The sequence below is a fragment of the Henckelia pumila genome, chromosome 2 (genome assembly GCF_033568475.1).
Source record: "Henckelia pumila isolate YLH828 chromosome 2, ASM3356847v2, whole genome shotgun sequence".
In the NCBI taxonomy this organism is placed as follows: Eukaryota; Viridiplantae; Streptophyta; class Magnoliopsida; order Lamiales; family Gesneriaceae; genus Henckelia; species Henckelia pumila.
Window position 1 is genome coordinate 94,970,402 of NC_133121.1, and position 16,170 is coordinate 94,986,571.

At 36.4% G+C, this 16,170-nt stretch overlaps 1 protein-coding gene across 1 annotated transcript; it reads left to right on the forward strand.

Moving 5' to 3' along the window:
* The first annotated feature begins 7,470 nt into the window (after window positions 1-7,470).
* LOC140877957 (uncharacterized) lies at window positions 7,471-10,614 on the forward strand. The gene is made up of 6 exons (XM_073281558.1): window positions 7,471-7,590; window positions 7,927-8,410; window positions 8,786-9,006; window positions 9,124-9,385; window positions 9,920-10,369; window positions 10,502-10,614. Exons 1-6 carry the CDS (start codon window positions 7,471-7,473, stop codon window positions 10,612-10,614), a joined length of 1,650 nt encoding a protein of 549 aa, XP_073137659.1.
* Window positions 10,615-16,170: the final 5,556 nt, after the last annotated feature.

Below are 16,170 nucleotides of genomic sequence, written 5' to 3' on the forward strand. Positions count from 1 at the left end.
TGAGGTGTCCAAAGAAAATATACGGACGTGAGTGATAACAACGCCCAACACGAAGGTATGAGTATATACATGGTATGAATGCAAATACAAATGAATGGGTACTGGAAACCTATCTTGGTAAAAATCATTGCTCAGTCTGGAGGCGCCATGGCATGTAGTACACTGGGTCATCGTATCAAGAGGTGGATCTCATACCATAAACCGTGGAAATAACCGGACCTAAATCCATGGAATCCATCCACACAATAACTCAGGGCTGAGCGACCACTCTACTGGTAATATCAAGGTATATGCTCAACGTGATAATGCATGTAGCAGTAATAACCGTGGCATAATAAATGCACATAAGTCATGCCATATAAACCATGAAAACATAGAACATGCATACTTAACCAAGATATCTCAGATAGTACGTCCGTACCTCTATTCAAGCAACTCAAGAAACCTAGCCACTTAGGTACTCAAGTTCAAGCTTATAAACAAATGATCACATATCACTTATCTCTTACTAAAAGTTTTAACTAGACTAATAGCTACTCATAGAAGATAATCAAAGTCTAGCAATATACCTTCATCCGACGTTAGCCCTTTGATGGCAATGGCCTCAAAATCTAGGCACAACTCCACTACGATCTTGGTAGCGGCTCGCTATTGACTGGCCTTTGAAATGACGCCTAGAACCCACTATTAATCAAGTAGGAAACAAGAGAGAAGAGAGATAAATGATCAAGGAAATGAAGGCCTATACTATCCTATTTATAGACCATGATCGGAACGTCCGATCTCTCGTTCGGAGCTTCCGAACGCACTTTGGAACTTCCGATCTTTCTTCCGGTCTCCCTATCCAAACGTGTGTTCTTTTATTGGACAACACAGTTGCCGACAGAGTTTGGACCTTCTGAACTAGGGGTTCGGAGCTTCTAAACTCACTCATGTCAAATCTCAAATCAAAAACCCATATCTGCCTGTCGGGATAAAGTTTGGATCTTTCGAACTTCTCGGAGCTACCGAACTCAAATCTTGGTGCCGAAGGGATCTGAATCACCAATCTAAACCTAGCTCAAGTTCGGACCTTCCAAACTGCTTGAACACTTGGAACCCTCATGACCATTTCCGAACGTTCTGAATCTGATTTTATACTTAATAATCTCATTAGAGAATTCCTTTATCATTTTTTAACAATTCTAAACATCAGTTAATCACTTGTTTCGAGAATCAGGTTACTACAGAAATACTTAGACCATCATGCGTTATGTATAGTTAGCAATCCACGTAAGCCATTCTCCATGTTCTCGACGAAAACTTCATGCATCAAACTCACACAACACCATAAAAGGACCATCACATGCATTATAGATCATAAAATCGTGAAAGAATTTCAAAAATTGCATTTAAAAATTTGCGGACAGAACACCGCGGGCTGGAGCATGTAATTCTTCAGGATCATGCCTGACAGGCCGAGCTAGGCTGCGCATTTTTGCGCGCCCTAGCCTGAACCGTGTTGTCTACGCACGCAGGCAGCTTTGGGAAGGGGTAATACAATCTTTTTTATTCCAAAATAATTTTATACGTACTCAAACGTTTAAACATCAATTTCTAACAAGGAACAGATTCAAAACATGACATAAAACTCATCTAACGATTATTCCTCAGAGTTTTTGAACCCGAAAATGCATCAAACATAACTCAACACCAAAATTTTAGATTTTTGGTTCCTTCAAACTCTTGCTACCAAAACATCTTAACATCAAGGCTTTATCGAAAATAGATTTTCGACTCTTTTGAAACCCTTGAAAATTCTTATATGCATCAAAACATCAACCTAACGACTTGAACACGGGAACATCACACCAGAAACAACTCAAAACTCAAATAATTATCAAAAACATATTTTTGTTTTTTTAAAAGCCCTTGCACCAAAAATATACTCATAACTCGTCGAAAACATCCTACGCTTCACGGATACATGCAATCACACATTGTTCTTTCAAAATATTTTTGTTCCTTGCAAGAAAACATCATATACATTAGCATACACTTATCATTATCAAAATATATAATATTGCTTGGATGATGGTTCAAGAATTGAATAAAACTTGCCTATTCTTTTTTGGTATGGAAATTCGGACTCCATGAACATGATCCTAGCCTTTTCTCGAATGAGCGACGTCAAAATCTTCTTGAATGGAGATGTGAATTTTCGAAAAGCTTAGAGGAAAGGGAGAGGCGGCTGAACGTGAATTAGGGTTGGGAAGAAAATAAAGTTTTTGACTGCGTAAAGCTTTGACATTAATATTTTTAATGGAAAAACCTATGGAACGGAATCTATCCCATCAAACTTAAAATACTTTATTTTAAAATATTTCCTCCCTAAAATTTTAAAATTAAATATCATGCAATACTTTTAAAATAAAAATATTCATAAAACATACTTGACTTAAAATTTCTTAAACTTTGATCAAAGACTAGTCTCGATTCCCTTCTTCATCGGAATTAAACTTGTACCTGAAAAACATAAAAAAGTAACATTTTCATAAGAATTCATAATTTAAACATTTAAAGACATAACTTTTTCATAATAATTAATTAAATTGTCGTGAGTGGATTTATGGATTTTCAGACATTAAAACTGGTAACTGCTCGAGAGCTCTATTCCATGTGAACATGTCAATCGCATAAATAAGGTATCCTTCTCCGTCCGCCTCCAAAGCTCGACAAACTCTCAAAGCTGGTATCAAAGGCATAGGGGATCGCACTCCCTTACCATAGAAAAACAAACTACCGCCCTCAACTGGATGAAACTGAAAAATCTTCTGGTAACAACTCATAGTAGCTTGATTCGAAGTCAAAATATCAATACCCTAGATACAATCGAAATCCTTTACTGCTAAAATCATCAAATTTGCTGCCAACTCAAAACTCTAGAATCTTAGAGAGCTACCCATCACTAGACGCTTGGCCAAAGCTGAATAGTCGGGGGTAGATACAGAAAGTACTATGTCTAGAGACACATACAAAAATCTATGACGCTTAACAAACAGTGCATAAATAAAAGAATGTGATGCACCTGTATCAATGAGAACGAATGCAGGAATACCACATAAAAAAAATGTGTGAGAACCCATTTTTTTAGCAACCCATAAAAACACGGCCCATAAAAATTAATTTGTTTCAGCCCTAAATTTCGAAAATTGGCAGCCAAGACATAGGATTTTTTTGGAAAAGTAAATTAACCAAAATTAAGAGGCCTATTATTTCCATATTATTGCATAGGATCAACCAATTTTGGGGCAAGAATCGGCCAAGATAGGAGCCAAATATCCTTATAATTTTGCAGTTATTATTATCCAAAATTAAGACTGATTTAGGTCTTGTGAAATATGCAAATTCATTTCCCTATAATCCTACATTTACACGTCCAAAGATTGTAGAAGAAACACACCAAAACTCCAGAACTAGAACCTCTGTTTGTCCCTTTTTCTGACCCTAAAATTCAATCTCCGCCGTTCAAAATATACCAAAATATGTTTTGAACATTTTGTAAAAGTTCAGTCCAATACAAAGGTTGTAATTCTGGAAAACACCTTCACAAGCAGACCGTGACTTATCAAGGAGGAAAAGCACTGCATAATTTCCTAGAGTTTTTGAACTAGGGTTGTCCGTTTTCAAGCAAGATTTGTTACCCAAAGTATTGTCCCAAATTTGAGCTACCGTTCTTCAACGAGAAGCGCACGTGAAGCAAGGAATATTCGACTATCTAGGATCCCATCTCGGTTCTGTAACAAGAGGTAAGTGGGCTTGTTTATGCGTTTTAAAATCTTATGTCTTTGCTTTAAAATCCGATCTTACACCAATTGTTTCATGCCCTTGATATGTATAAGATTTATTATATTCCATATGATTTCTCCATATGCTTTGAGATTCTGTAAGTGGGCTTAAATGCGTTTTAAAACGTTATGTATTGCGTTAAAATCTGGTTGTACACCATCTCGTTCATGCCTTGATATCTATGAATTCGTTTTGTTCTTTATGACACTTTCATATGCTTTCTGATTTTGTAAATGGATTTGTCTGCAATTTGAACAATGATCTTTCAGTTTTGTAATCCATTGTACATCATGTATTTCGAGTCCTCTGATTTATATATGTTCAGCAACTCCTTTCGTTTGTTATGCTTCAAGAGTTTTGAAACGACACTGTTATGAATTGATTTTGAAGTGGAGAGAAATATGATATGTTATGGCCTCGTATGGTGGGTATAAAATCGTACCTATGGCCCTGTATGATAGGTATAAAATCGTACCTATGGCCCCATACGGTGCATATAAAACCATACCTATGGCCCTCGTTGGTGGGTATAAAACCGAAATCATGGCCTCGCCCCTTAGAGGAGTAAAATATAGGGGGACATAAAACGAACCATGAATAATGAAATGAAGTTTCAGTGCCTTCCATATGTATTTGTTCTGTGTTTGATATGATTAAATGCTCTGATTTCAATTTTGTTTCTGTCATGTTTTGACTCATGTCATGACACGTCCTGAGACATGTTGTAGTGACCCGCACCGTGATCATCTACTAATCAAAAGCTTAAGCATGCAGATAAACAATAAATAATCTTAATCAGAGAAACTGAGGAATTAAAAGGAACTATATACCATAAAGTAAAGCCTAGTTATCAACCCTGCCATCCATCCTTGGTCACCACCTAATCTCCCTGACTTCAGGAGTAACAACCTGCATCTGCCCCAATGAATGGGGTATCCAGATAACAGAAAACAACTAGAAGTGCCTAACACGCTCAGTACGAGAGTATGAGTATACACTATTATATGCGCATGAATTCAAATGAACTGGGTACCAAGACACTCAGGTCAAGAAACTAGCTCATAGTTCGGATCAAAGGTATATAACACGCTGCACCGTCACCTCAGGAGGTGGCTCAAATACCCAGTGGATAATGGTAACTGATACTAGTACAAGTGTCCAACAATCACGATGACCTGACACAAGACTTATGTATCCAACCATCCACAAACTCGTAGGGTGAGCGCCCTACCACAGGATACCTCTAAGGTATAGGCTCAATATTATCATGTATGCAACATACAGTCATGACATGCTGTATATAAAGGCATATAAAACATGAAATCACATAATCCATGCAAACACATAATACATGCATACTTGTAAGGCCCGAGATTATTTAATTTTAATCCGAGTATATTTAATTTGAGAATTTTGGAGTTTGAAGTTAAATTCTAATATTCTTAAATTATTTAGGATTGAAATTGAATTAAAAGATTTCTTAAGGATTGAATTGCAAATAGTGAAGTTTTGAGGGGCCAAAATGCAAATCTTGGATTTAGTGGATGACACATGTCTTGTATTGGCTTTGTACGTGTATAATATATCTTTTAGCATCAGATTAGCTTCTTTTTCAGCAGCAAACCGAGACTTCAATTTTCTTTGTCTAAATTGATCTTCAATTTTCATTATTTCAAGATCCGTCCATCCGAAAAATATTTTGAGCACGGTTTTGGAATCCTTGCAAGCGGGCTTCGTTTTGATGTAAGAATCTATTTGTTTCAGCTAGTTTCGAAATCATGTTGGTAGGGATCAGATTTGAAGGATGAATATGTGTTCTTGGTGTTATGTATAGTGTATATTTGAAGTCGAATCGAAGAACGAATGTCCTCGGCATTTTATACGAATTTTTGAAGCTATTTTTGAACTTGTAATCTCTGATATGGTTGGTTTTGAGGAGTTCTTGCTGGTTTAAGTATGTATATGAGACTTATATGATGGTTGGAATTGATGGCTATGAGTTACGGTTACCGATTTTCAATCGTTACGCCGCCGGTTCGCAAGATTGATAGATTTTATATTCTTGTGATTGAGCTGTGGTATAACTGAGTTTTTGCTGATGTTATGGCTTTGAATACCATTCATTTTAGATTCAATCAAAGGACAATAGCTTCGAGAGTTTTGGTTTTGAACCGGGAGAAAAATTGATCAAAGTTGGTGAGCTTTAGACTTTGATAATTGAGTTTAGCTTGAGCAGAATTGTGATTTCAATTGTGTATTTTGCAGCTTGTGGATATAGCTTGTTCCTTTTCAAGACTAAGGTATAATATGACGATGATAAAGTTGAGGATGTTTGTCGAGACGAGTTTATCTTCTCGATTCCCTTAAATCACACATTACTTGATGTACATGTTTATATTGTGGTTATGTCATCTTGTTATATTGTGAGCCTAACATTTATTCAAGCCTTTCTAATATCGTCGATGAGTTATAAACTTCTATAACAAGAATCAATGACGAGAATTTATCATTGATTGATTTACTTTGGTTATAGCATCAGTGGTGAGCTTGAACCTGATGATGAGTGGTGTGTTTTAGCATATATATCGAGTTAATCATTAGGCCTTGAATCTTTATAATATGGCTAACTGCTTGCGGTATATAGGTTACCGTTTAGATTGAAATGCATGAAACTTGCTATTGATGTTTCATTATATGTTTCCGTTGTTTTATACTAAGTTTTATACTTACCGGTTTATCCGGCTGTTGTTTTGTTTTGTGTGTGCATTACAACAGAGGATGCAAGGCCGAGTCGTAGAGGGTCTTGAGCGATGGAAGTTAGAGAAGTGACATTCCGGGCTAAGTTGTAAAAGTGCTGTCAAAAATATGAATAATGTTTATAGCATATGTTGGTGGTGTTTGTACCAACATAGTAAATATTAACTTGGAGTTTGTTGAGTACTTGTGGTATATTGTAATCTTGGCTTTTGAATAAGTTGTCATGTATTTTATACATGTTGTTCTTGTATGTATAGCCTTGTTTACATTTGATTACATGTTGTTAGATTTCAAAGACAACACAAGAGCACCAGAAAAATCTGCAGATTTCTGTACTGAAGTGGCCGCTCGATCGGTGCAATTTGATCGATCGAGCGGTGCATATGAAATGTCAAACCCGAGAGTTTGAGATTTCTTGGCCGCTCGATCGGTCAAGTTTAACCGATCGAGCGGAGGGTCCATTTTAAAAAAAAAAATTTTAATTTCTTTTGTATTGCTTGTGCTTAGTTCTAATGCATAGTGTTGAGTCTCTGGATTAAAGTAAATAAGCCCGGGGTCGCCACATTGTTTGGTATCAGAGCTTAAGTTGTCTTGAGTCGACATTAGAAGCTGAGCGGGGTAGAGTGAGTCGCATAAATTCGTTATGCATGGGTTTAATGCATGGTTTGTTTATGTAACGAGCATGATCTACTTTTGTAATCACATGTTATATGCTAGCATGCTTATTTATTGCAAGTATGTGCTTATTTTATTCATTGCTAAACATGTAATGGAAGTATTGTGTGATGGGATACAACATGCTCATGAGATTAAAGAGTGTGAGATGTTGAAACTGAGTTATGATATTGTTATGTGCTGAATTGTTGTCTACTCAGTTTATCAGTTATGCCTCCCCGAGCTATGCCTCTCCGACGTGGAAGTATTGTTCCACAAGCACCACCAAATGAGCAAGCACCATCGAATGAGCAAGTACCGCCGACTGAACAAGTTCCTACTATTCCACTGGTACCTACAACTGAGCAGGGCAGTACTACTGTTACTCCAATGGATACCACTGCTAATCCGATGGAGGTGTTGTTGAAGCGATTTCAGTAATTTAAACCACTGAGTCTGCACGGTACTGAGGATTCTGTAGCATGTGAAAGCTGGCTTGATGATATTGAGCAACTGTTTGAATCTATCGATTACACTGATGGCCGACGAGTGCGATTGGTTATCCATCAGTTGCATGATGTGGCTAAAAGTTGGTGGATCATGACCAAGAAAGCATTGGAGAATCGAGGTACTGTTATTACCTGGAATGTGTTTAAAGCTGAGTTTTTCAAACGTTTATTTTCTCAGTCTTATAAAAAGGACAAGGGAGCAGAGTTCGCTAATTTGCAACAGGGAAATATGTGTATTGAAGATTATGTTGCAAAGTTTTCCACTTTACTTCGTTTTGCACCTCATATTGCGGATAATGAGGAAGCAAAGGCCGATCAATTCATCAATGGTCTCAATCCTGATGTCTTTACTTTGGTCAATGTAGGGCGACCTAATAATCTTGCTGATGCTCTCGATAAAGCCAAGGGCGCTGAAGCTGATATCATTAGACAGAAAGGAACTTCGTTCAAGCCTCAACCATCTCAACAGCCACAACAACCACCAATGCAACCTCAATCATCCTTTCCTCAACAACAAAGCAGGTATGAAGGAGGGGGCGACAATAGCAACAAAAGAGATCGTTTTAGGCTCAAAGGTAAACAGTTCAAGAAGCAAGGAAGTAGTTCCTCTAGTTCTAGTGGTTCAAAGCAGTTTGTATCAGGTCATGGTTCAGGGTCTACAAGTTGGTTTTGCAGTAAATGTGGAGGAAGACACTCGAGTGATGCTTGAAAGGGAGTTATAGGAACTTGTAATCTCTGCAACTGACCTGGACATTATGCCAGGGTGTGTCCTACATGTGGAACATCACAGGGAGCAACTCAAGCTGACAGACAAGCTCCTGCTGTGCATTCCTTTCAATCTTTAGGTAGACCAACTCAGAGTAGACAGGGAGAGATCCAGAGTGTAGGCTAACCTCCACGTCAACCAGCTAGAGTTTTTGTATTGACAGAAGATCAGGCACATGCAGCACCGGACAATGTGATTGCAGGTAATTGTGTTCTCTATGGTTATCCTGCTTATGTGTTGATTGACACTGGAGCATCATATACTTTTATAGCTGAAAAATTTGTTGAATTGCATGCTTTTCCTGTTGAGCGTTTATCTTCTGTATTTACTATCTCATCGCCCATGGGAAAAGATAAGACATCTGCCAGTATAGTCAGGGGTTGTGAAATACAGTTTGACAGTAATGCAATTGAGATTGATTGTATATTACTTGGTATGTCTGATTTTGATTGTATTATCGGCATCGATGCACTAACCAAGTACAGGGCCACGGTTGACTGTTTTCATAAGATTATCCGATTTAGACCAGACATGGCAGATGAATGGAAATTCTTTGGTAAGGGTTCTCGTGCTAAAATTCCTTTGATTTATAGCTTATCTATGGAGCAGTTATTACAGACTGGAGCTGAAGGATTTCTAGTTTATGCATTGGATGTGTTGAAAGCTAGTCCTGAACTGGCAGATATTCCTGTTGTATGTGAGTTTGCAGATATTTTTCCGGATGAAATACCGGGATTGCCTCCAATGCGTGAGATTGATTTCAGTATCGAGTTGGTACCAGGTACATTACCTATCTCTAAAGCTCCTTATAGGATGACACCACTTGAACTGAAAGAGTTGAAAGATCAACTTGAAGATTTGCTGAACAAAGGTTATATTAGGCCGAGTGTGTCACCTTGGGGCGCTCCGGTATTATTTGTCAGAAAGAAGGACGGGTCGATGAGATTATGTATAGATTACCGCCAATTAAATCAGGTCATGGTAAAGAATAGATACCCATTACCTCGAATAGATGATTTGTTTGACCAATTGCAGGGTTCTTCCGTCTATTCAAAAATTGATTTGAGGTCTGGTTATCACCAGTTGAGGGTCAGAGAAGCAGATGTGTCTAAAACTGCTTTTCGAACGAGGTATGACCACTATGAGTTTATAGTAATGCCATTCGGTTTAACAAATGCTCCTGCTGTCTTTATGAGTCTAATGAATAGAATATTTCAAAGATACTTAGATGAGTTTGTTATCATTTTTATTGATGATATTCTGATATATTCTAAGACTAAGACTGAGCATGCAGAACATTTGAGGATTGTTTTGCAGATTTTGAGAACTGAGCATTTGTATGCTAAGCTGTCCAAGTGTGAGTTTTGGTTGGACAAAGTTGTATTTCTTGGCCATGTTATTTCAGAAGACGGTATATCTGTTGATCCTAGCAAGGTAGAGGCAGTTATTAACTGGCCTAGACCTACATCCGTACCTGATATTCGTAGTTTCATGGGTTTAGCCGGGAATTATCGCCGATTTATTGCAGGATTTTCTAGCATTGCGAAGCCGATTACCCAGTTAACACAGAAGAATACTCCATTTGTTTGGACACATGAATGTGAAGCTAGTTTTGTGGAACAGAAGAAAAGGCTAACTAGTGCACCTATATTATCTATTCTATCAGGTACAGGTGGTTTTACTGTTTATTCAGATGCTTCTCATAAGGGTTTGGGTTGTATTTTGATGCAGCGAGGTCATGTGATAGCATATGCTTCCAGGGAATTGAAACCTCACGAGATCAGATACCCAGTACACGATCTTGAGCTTGCAGCTATTGTCTTTGCGTTGAAAATTTGGCGTCATTATTTATATGGTGAGACTTTTGAGATATTTTCTGATCATAAAAGCTTGAAGTATTTGTTTTCTCAAGCCGAATTAAATATGAGACAAAGACGTTGGTTGAACTTATTGAAAGATTTTGACTGTGAGATTAAGTATTATCTAGGAAAGTCTAATGCAGCGGCTGATGCACTAAGTAGAAAGATATGTGATTTATCCTTATCTACTATGCGAGTCTCTAAGTTAATTGAAGATTGGTCGAGCAAATACTACCACTGAAAATCAACCTAAATATATATATCAATTAAGCTCGAATATATCGCAAGTGCACGAGTCAAGTATAAATATAGTGTACAAAGTACGAATATCGTCCCACAGAGATTGATGTCTGACAAAATTACTCAAGTATTATTCTTGGGTTAATTAAGATAACATGATAATAAATTAATAAACTAAAATAAAAGATGAAAAAAAAACAAAATAATAAAGTTAAATTCAAAAAATAAATAAACGATTGTTAGGATCTCGGTTCACCTACCCCTTTTTCTTCTCTAATGATTGAAATTCAGTTCTCAAGTCATGCTTTTGATGGAATTCCCTAATCTATCAATATACTCTGTCGAGTTATATTAATCTAATTAACAAATTGCAATAACCAAGTGTCCTTGTGTTATTTAACAATTGCAATTGCATTACGATTTGTGGAATCCTCTAGCTTTCGACCTATTGGACTATGACTATCAACATGTATCCAACCTCATATGTCTATGTAATTTGTAGATCCATGGACTATATTAACCTATCATGTTATAAAATCTCCTTTCAGTATCAATTATAACACATAATATCAATTCGAAGTTGATCAATCTCCAAATAATCAATAAAAAAGTAATATAATCAAGAATGCATAAAAACCAAATTCAATCTTCAAAAAGAAATCAAAACAAAGTTTTGGGGGTAGGATCCCCTAAATCCCAACAAATATAAAAGAAAAAAAGAGAAAACTAGTGTTGCGATTCTTGAGTTCTTCAAGTTTCCTCCCTCTTCACGTTCTTCTCCTTGGATGGCCGCCTCCTCCCTTGCGTTTCTGATGTATGGAACTTCGGAACCCTTTCTCACGTCTGATATGTCCCCTTTTATATGTGGTTGAAAGCCCATCCAATAAAGCCCCAAAAAATCGCAACTTTTAATATTAGAAAATTAATATTTTTTCAGTCTGCGTCGCGCCATGGTGCAGAAAAGTCACGCCATAGCGTGAAAAGTTCTGTTTTCACTTCTTCAAAATCCTCGGTTCACGCCACGGCGCAGGAAAAATCACGCCATGGCTTGAAAAGTTCTGCCTTCAGTTTTCAGCGCGCAGTTATCTTGAAAAAATCATAACGTGAGTTCTAACCGTCGGATTGAGCTGAAATTTTGAAAATATCTTCAAAACATCTTGAAATTTAATTTGGACAGTGGAGATTTGATTTGGAGCTCCCAAAAGTTAAATTTTAATTTTTGATCAAGGCTGCTCCGTAATTCATTCTTCAAAAACCCATTTTCCTACAAAATTAACCCGAATAGTGAAATGCTCATGCATGAGATTAATTACAAATAAAACATATAAAAACACACATGAAACCATATGAATGCATGTCAAATAGACATAAAATAATGCACACAAAATGCACTTCTCAACACCCCCATATTTAAATCTTGCTTGCCCTCGAGCAAGACATGCAAAACAATATGCAAACAACTACAAAAGTAAGAATGAATCATGAACGTGCACAGCCTCCAAAAAGTTCTCACATTCAAAAATTTAAAACCACAAACTTTTGATTGTTCACAATACACTATCAGTTTAACGTAAACGTGTGTGTGTGCCATGTTATTCCAGTTTTGTGCAACTTCAAAAGAATCCATCCTAAGAATGTTTAGCGACCTATGACAATTCAATCAAGTATCACAATCCAGCACTCCTTCATCCCAACAATCCCAAACAAAACATGCATTCTCTTGAGAATAATTACGTACCTCCGGATTTTGCACCCGGTTTTTTTTCTAAGCCCCAATAATTTACCCGCAAACTTAGCTATATTTAAGATAGGATTTGAATTTCAATCCCCTCGTCTATAGCCCGGATGAAACTACAATCCCATTTATCCTGCAAACTTAGCTATGGAAAATTGCTTAGGATTTCAACCATTTTCCAGGCCCGGATGGAATTGTTATTTTAAAATTTTGTATTAACCCCATGGACTCCGCATACGTAGTCAAAAACAAGAGATTAGGATTTCAATCCCACGCTCGTAACCCGGATGGAGTCAACTTAATTTTCAACAAAATTTTTTTTTTTATAGGTATGCCCAAGATTATACATGCAATGTCTAACAACTATCAAGAATCTAAAGACACTATCATGATCAACAAACATCTATTGTCGTGCAATGGTCAAACAAATACGAACTTCATCAATTACTTCACTACACTACACCAATCTAACATGCGTGCTTAATATGATTCACGATTCAACCAACAACTTCTCATGTTCAATCAAAAGCAACATTTTTTTAAAAACAATTTTTTTTCAACTCTATCATCATCGGCTAACAGTCATCATTCTACTTATTCACATAACACAAACACAAAACATAATGATATGCATGAATATGAACTATATGCAATAATCTAAACCATATGAATGAAAAACATAATGACGAACGAAACAAAACTAAATAACACCCCCTCATACTTATCCAAAGCATTGCCCTCAATGTTCTAGAACAATGAACAGAATGAGAAACGAACAAATGCAAAACAAAAATAAACACAATAAAAACAAAATAACACTCCCCTGGTCAATCATCGTGGTGTATATCCATCTGCCGCTGCTGCACCACATTTCTTAGGCCATCAATATTCTTATATATTACCTTGAAAATCCAAAAATTGAGGGATTAAACATGATCAACTCAACACGAAACGACACTAGATAAAAAACTAAAATTAAATAAACAAAACAGAAAGAATTAGAATTCTTGGGTTGCCTCCCAAGTAGCGCTTGATTTTTAGTCCTTGGCTCGACCCTCAGAAGCACTCATCAAAGAGCGGTTGACGCCCAAAGTAAGTGTTATATGACACCACCAATGGGTGTTTGTTCCATGTGCCCTCAAGCTTGGTCAGATAAATGTGGTTTAAACTCGTCACCTCAACAACACCCCATAACAGCTGGTAAACATGGGAAGAGAAAATCTCTGTTGGCTCTCCATGTTGTTGGGTAAAACTCGTGAATACTTGTCGATGGATCATCTCAAAGTATTACGCCAGATGAATTCCTGCAAGAATAGAATATACAATGATAGATCACGCAGGAATAAAATAGAATAAATAAAAAAAATAAATTAACTAAAAAAAATAACAAAAAGTAAAATTTGTCTATTTCAATCCCCGGCAACGGCGCCAAAAACTTGGTCGAGCAAATACTACCACTGAAAATCAACCTAAATATATATATCAATTAAGCTTGAAGATATCGCAAGTGCACGAGTCAAGTAATAATATAGTGTACAAAGTACGAGTATCGTCCCACAGAGATTGATGTTTGACAAAATTATTCAAGTATTATTCTTTAGTTAATTAAGATAACATGATAATAAATTAATAAACTAAAATAAAAGATGGAAAAAAAACAAAATAATAAAATTAAATTCAAAAAATAAATAAACGATTGTTAGGATCTCGATTCACCTATTCCTTTTTCTTCTCTAATGATTGAAATTCAGTTCTCAAGTCATGCTTTTGACGGAATTTCCTAATCTATCAATATAATCTGTCGAGTTATATTAATCTAATTAACAAATTGTAATAACCAAGTGTCCTTGTGTTATTTAACAATTGCAATTGCATTACGATTTGTGGAATCCTCTAGCTTTCGACCTATTGGACTATGACTATCAACATGTATCCAACCTCATATGTCTATGTAAGTTGTAGATCCATGGACTATATTACCCTATCATGTTATAAAATCTCCTTTCAGTATTAATTATAACACATAAAATCAATTCGAAGTTGATCAATCTCCAAATAATCAATAAAAACAGTAATATAATCAAGAATGCATAAAAACCAAATTCAATCTTCAAGAAGAAATCAAAACAAAGTTTTGGGGGTAGGATCCCCTAAATCCCAAAAAATATAAAAGAAAGAAGAGAAAACTAGTGTTGCGATTCTTGAGTTCTTCAAGTTTCCTCCTTCTTCACGTTCTTCTCCTTGGATGGCCGCCTCCTCCCTTGCGTTTCTGATGTGTGAAACTTCGAAACCCTTTCTCACGTCTGATATGTCCCCTTTTATATGTGGTTGAAAGCCCATCCAATAAAGCCCCAAAAAATCGCAAATTTTAAAGTTAAAAAATTAATATTTTTTCAGTCTGCGTCGTGCCATGGCGCTGAAAAGTCACGCCATAGAGTGAAAAGTTCTGTTTTCACTTCTTCAAAATTCTCGGTTCACGCCACGGCGCAGGAAAAATCACGCCGTGGCTTGAAAAGTTCTGCCTCCAGTTTTCAGCGCACAGTTATCTTGAAAAAATCATAACGTGAGTTTTAACCGTCGGATTGAGCTGAAATTTTGATAACATCTTCAAAACATCTTGAAATTTAATTTGGACAGTGAAGATTTGATTTGGAGCTCCCACAAGTTAAATTTTAGTTTTTGATCAAGGCTGCTCCGTAATTCATTCTTCAAAAACCCATTTTCCTACAAAATTAACTCGAAAAGTGAAATGCTCATGCATGAGATTAATTACAAATAAAACATATAAAAACACACATGAAACCATATGAATGCATGTCAAATAGACATAAAATAATGCACACAAAATGCACTTATCAACACTCCCATACTTAAATCTTGCTCGCCCTCGAGCAAGACATGAAAAACAATATGCAAACAACTACAAAAGTAAGAATGAATCATGAACGTGCACAGCCTTCGAAAAGTTCCCACATTCAAAAATTTAAAACCACAAACTTTTGATTGTTCACAATACACTATCAGTTTAACGTAAACGTGTGTATGTGCCATGTTATTCTAGTTTTGTGCAACTTCAAAAGAATCCATCCTAAGAATGTTTAGCGACCTATGACAATTCAATCAATTATCACAATCCAGTACTCCTTCATCCCAACAATCCCAAACAAAACATGCATTCTCTTGAGAATAATTACGTACCTCCGGATTTTGCACCCGGTTTTTTTTTCTAAGCCCCAATAATTACCCGCAAACTTAGCTATAACTAAGATAGGATTCGAATTTCAATCACCTCGTCTATAGCCCGGATGGAACTACAATCCCATTTATCCCGCAAACTTAGCTATGGAAAATTGATTAGGATTTCAACCATTTCCAGGCCCGGATGGAATTGTTATTTTAAAATTTTGTATTAACCCCATGGACTCATACTTAGTCAAGAACAAGAGATTAGGATTTCAATCCCTCGCTCGTAACCCGGATGGAGTCAACTTAATTTTCAACAAAAGTTTTTTTTTCAAAATTTTTTTTTTTTTTTATAGGTATGCCCAAGATTATACATGCAATGTCTAACAACTATCAAGAATCTAAAGACACTATCATGATCAACAAACATCTATTGTCGTGCAATGGTCAAACAAACACGAACTTCATCAATTACTTCGCTATACTACACCAATCTAACATGCGTGCTTAATATGATTCACGATTCAACCAACAACTTCTCATGTTCAATCAAAAGAAACATTTTTTTTAAAAACAATTTTTTTTCAACTCTATCATCATCGGCTAACAGTCATCATTCTACTTATTCACATAACACAA

What these genes read in the sequence shown, in the direction of transcription:
- LOC140877957 (XM_073281558.1), top strand. Translation starts at nt 7,471, where the DNA reads ATGCCTCCCCGAGCTATGCCTCTCCGACGTGGAAGTATTGTTCCACAA. An exon ending in TGAAGATTTGCTGAACAAAG is followed by an intron (nt 9,386 to 9,919) that starts GTTATATTAGGC and finishes ATGTTATTTCAG; the next exon opens with AAGACGGTATATCTGTTGAT. An exon ending in TTGGCGTCATTATTTATATG is followed by an intron (nt 10,370 to 10,501) that starts GTGAGACTTTTG and finishes AGTATTATCTAG; the next exon opens with GAAAGTCTAATGCAGCGGCT.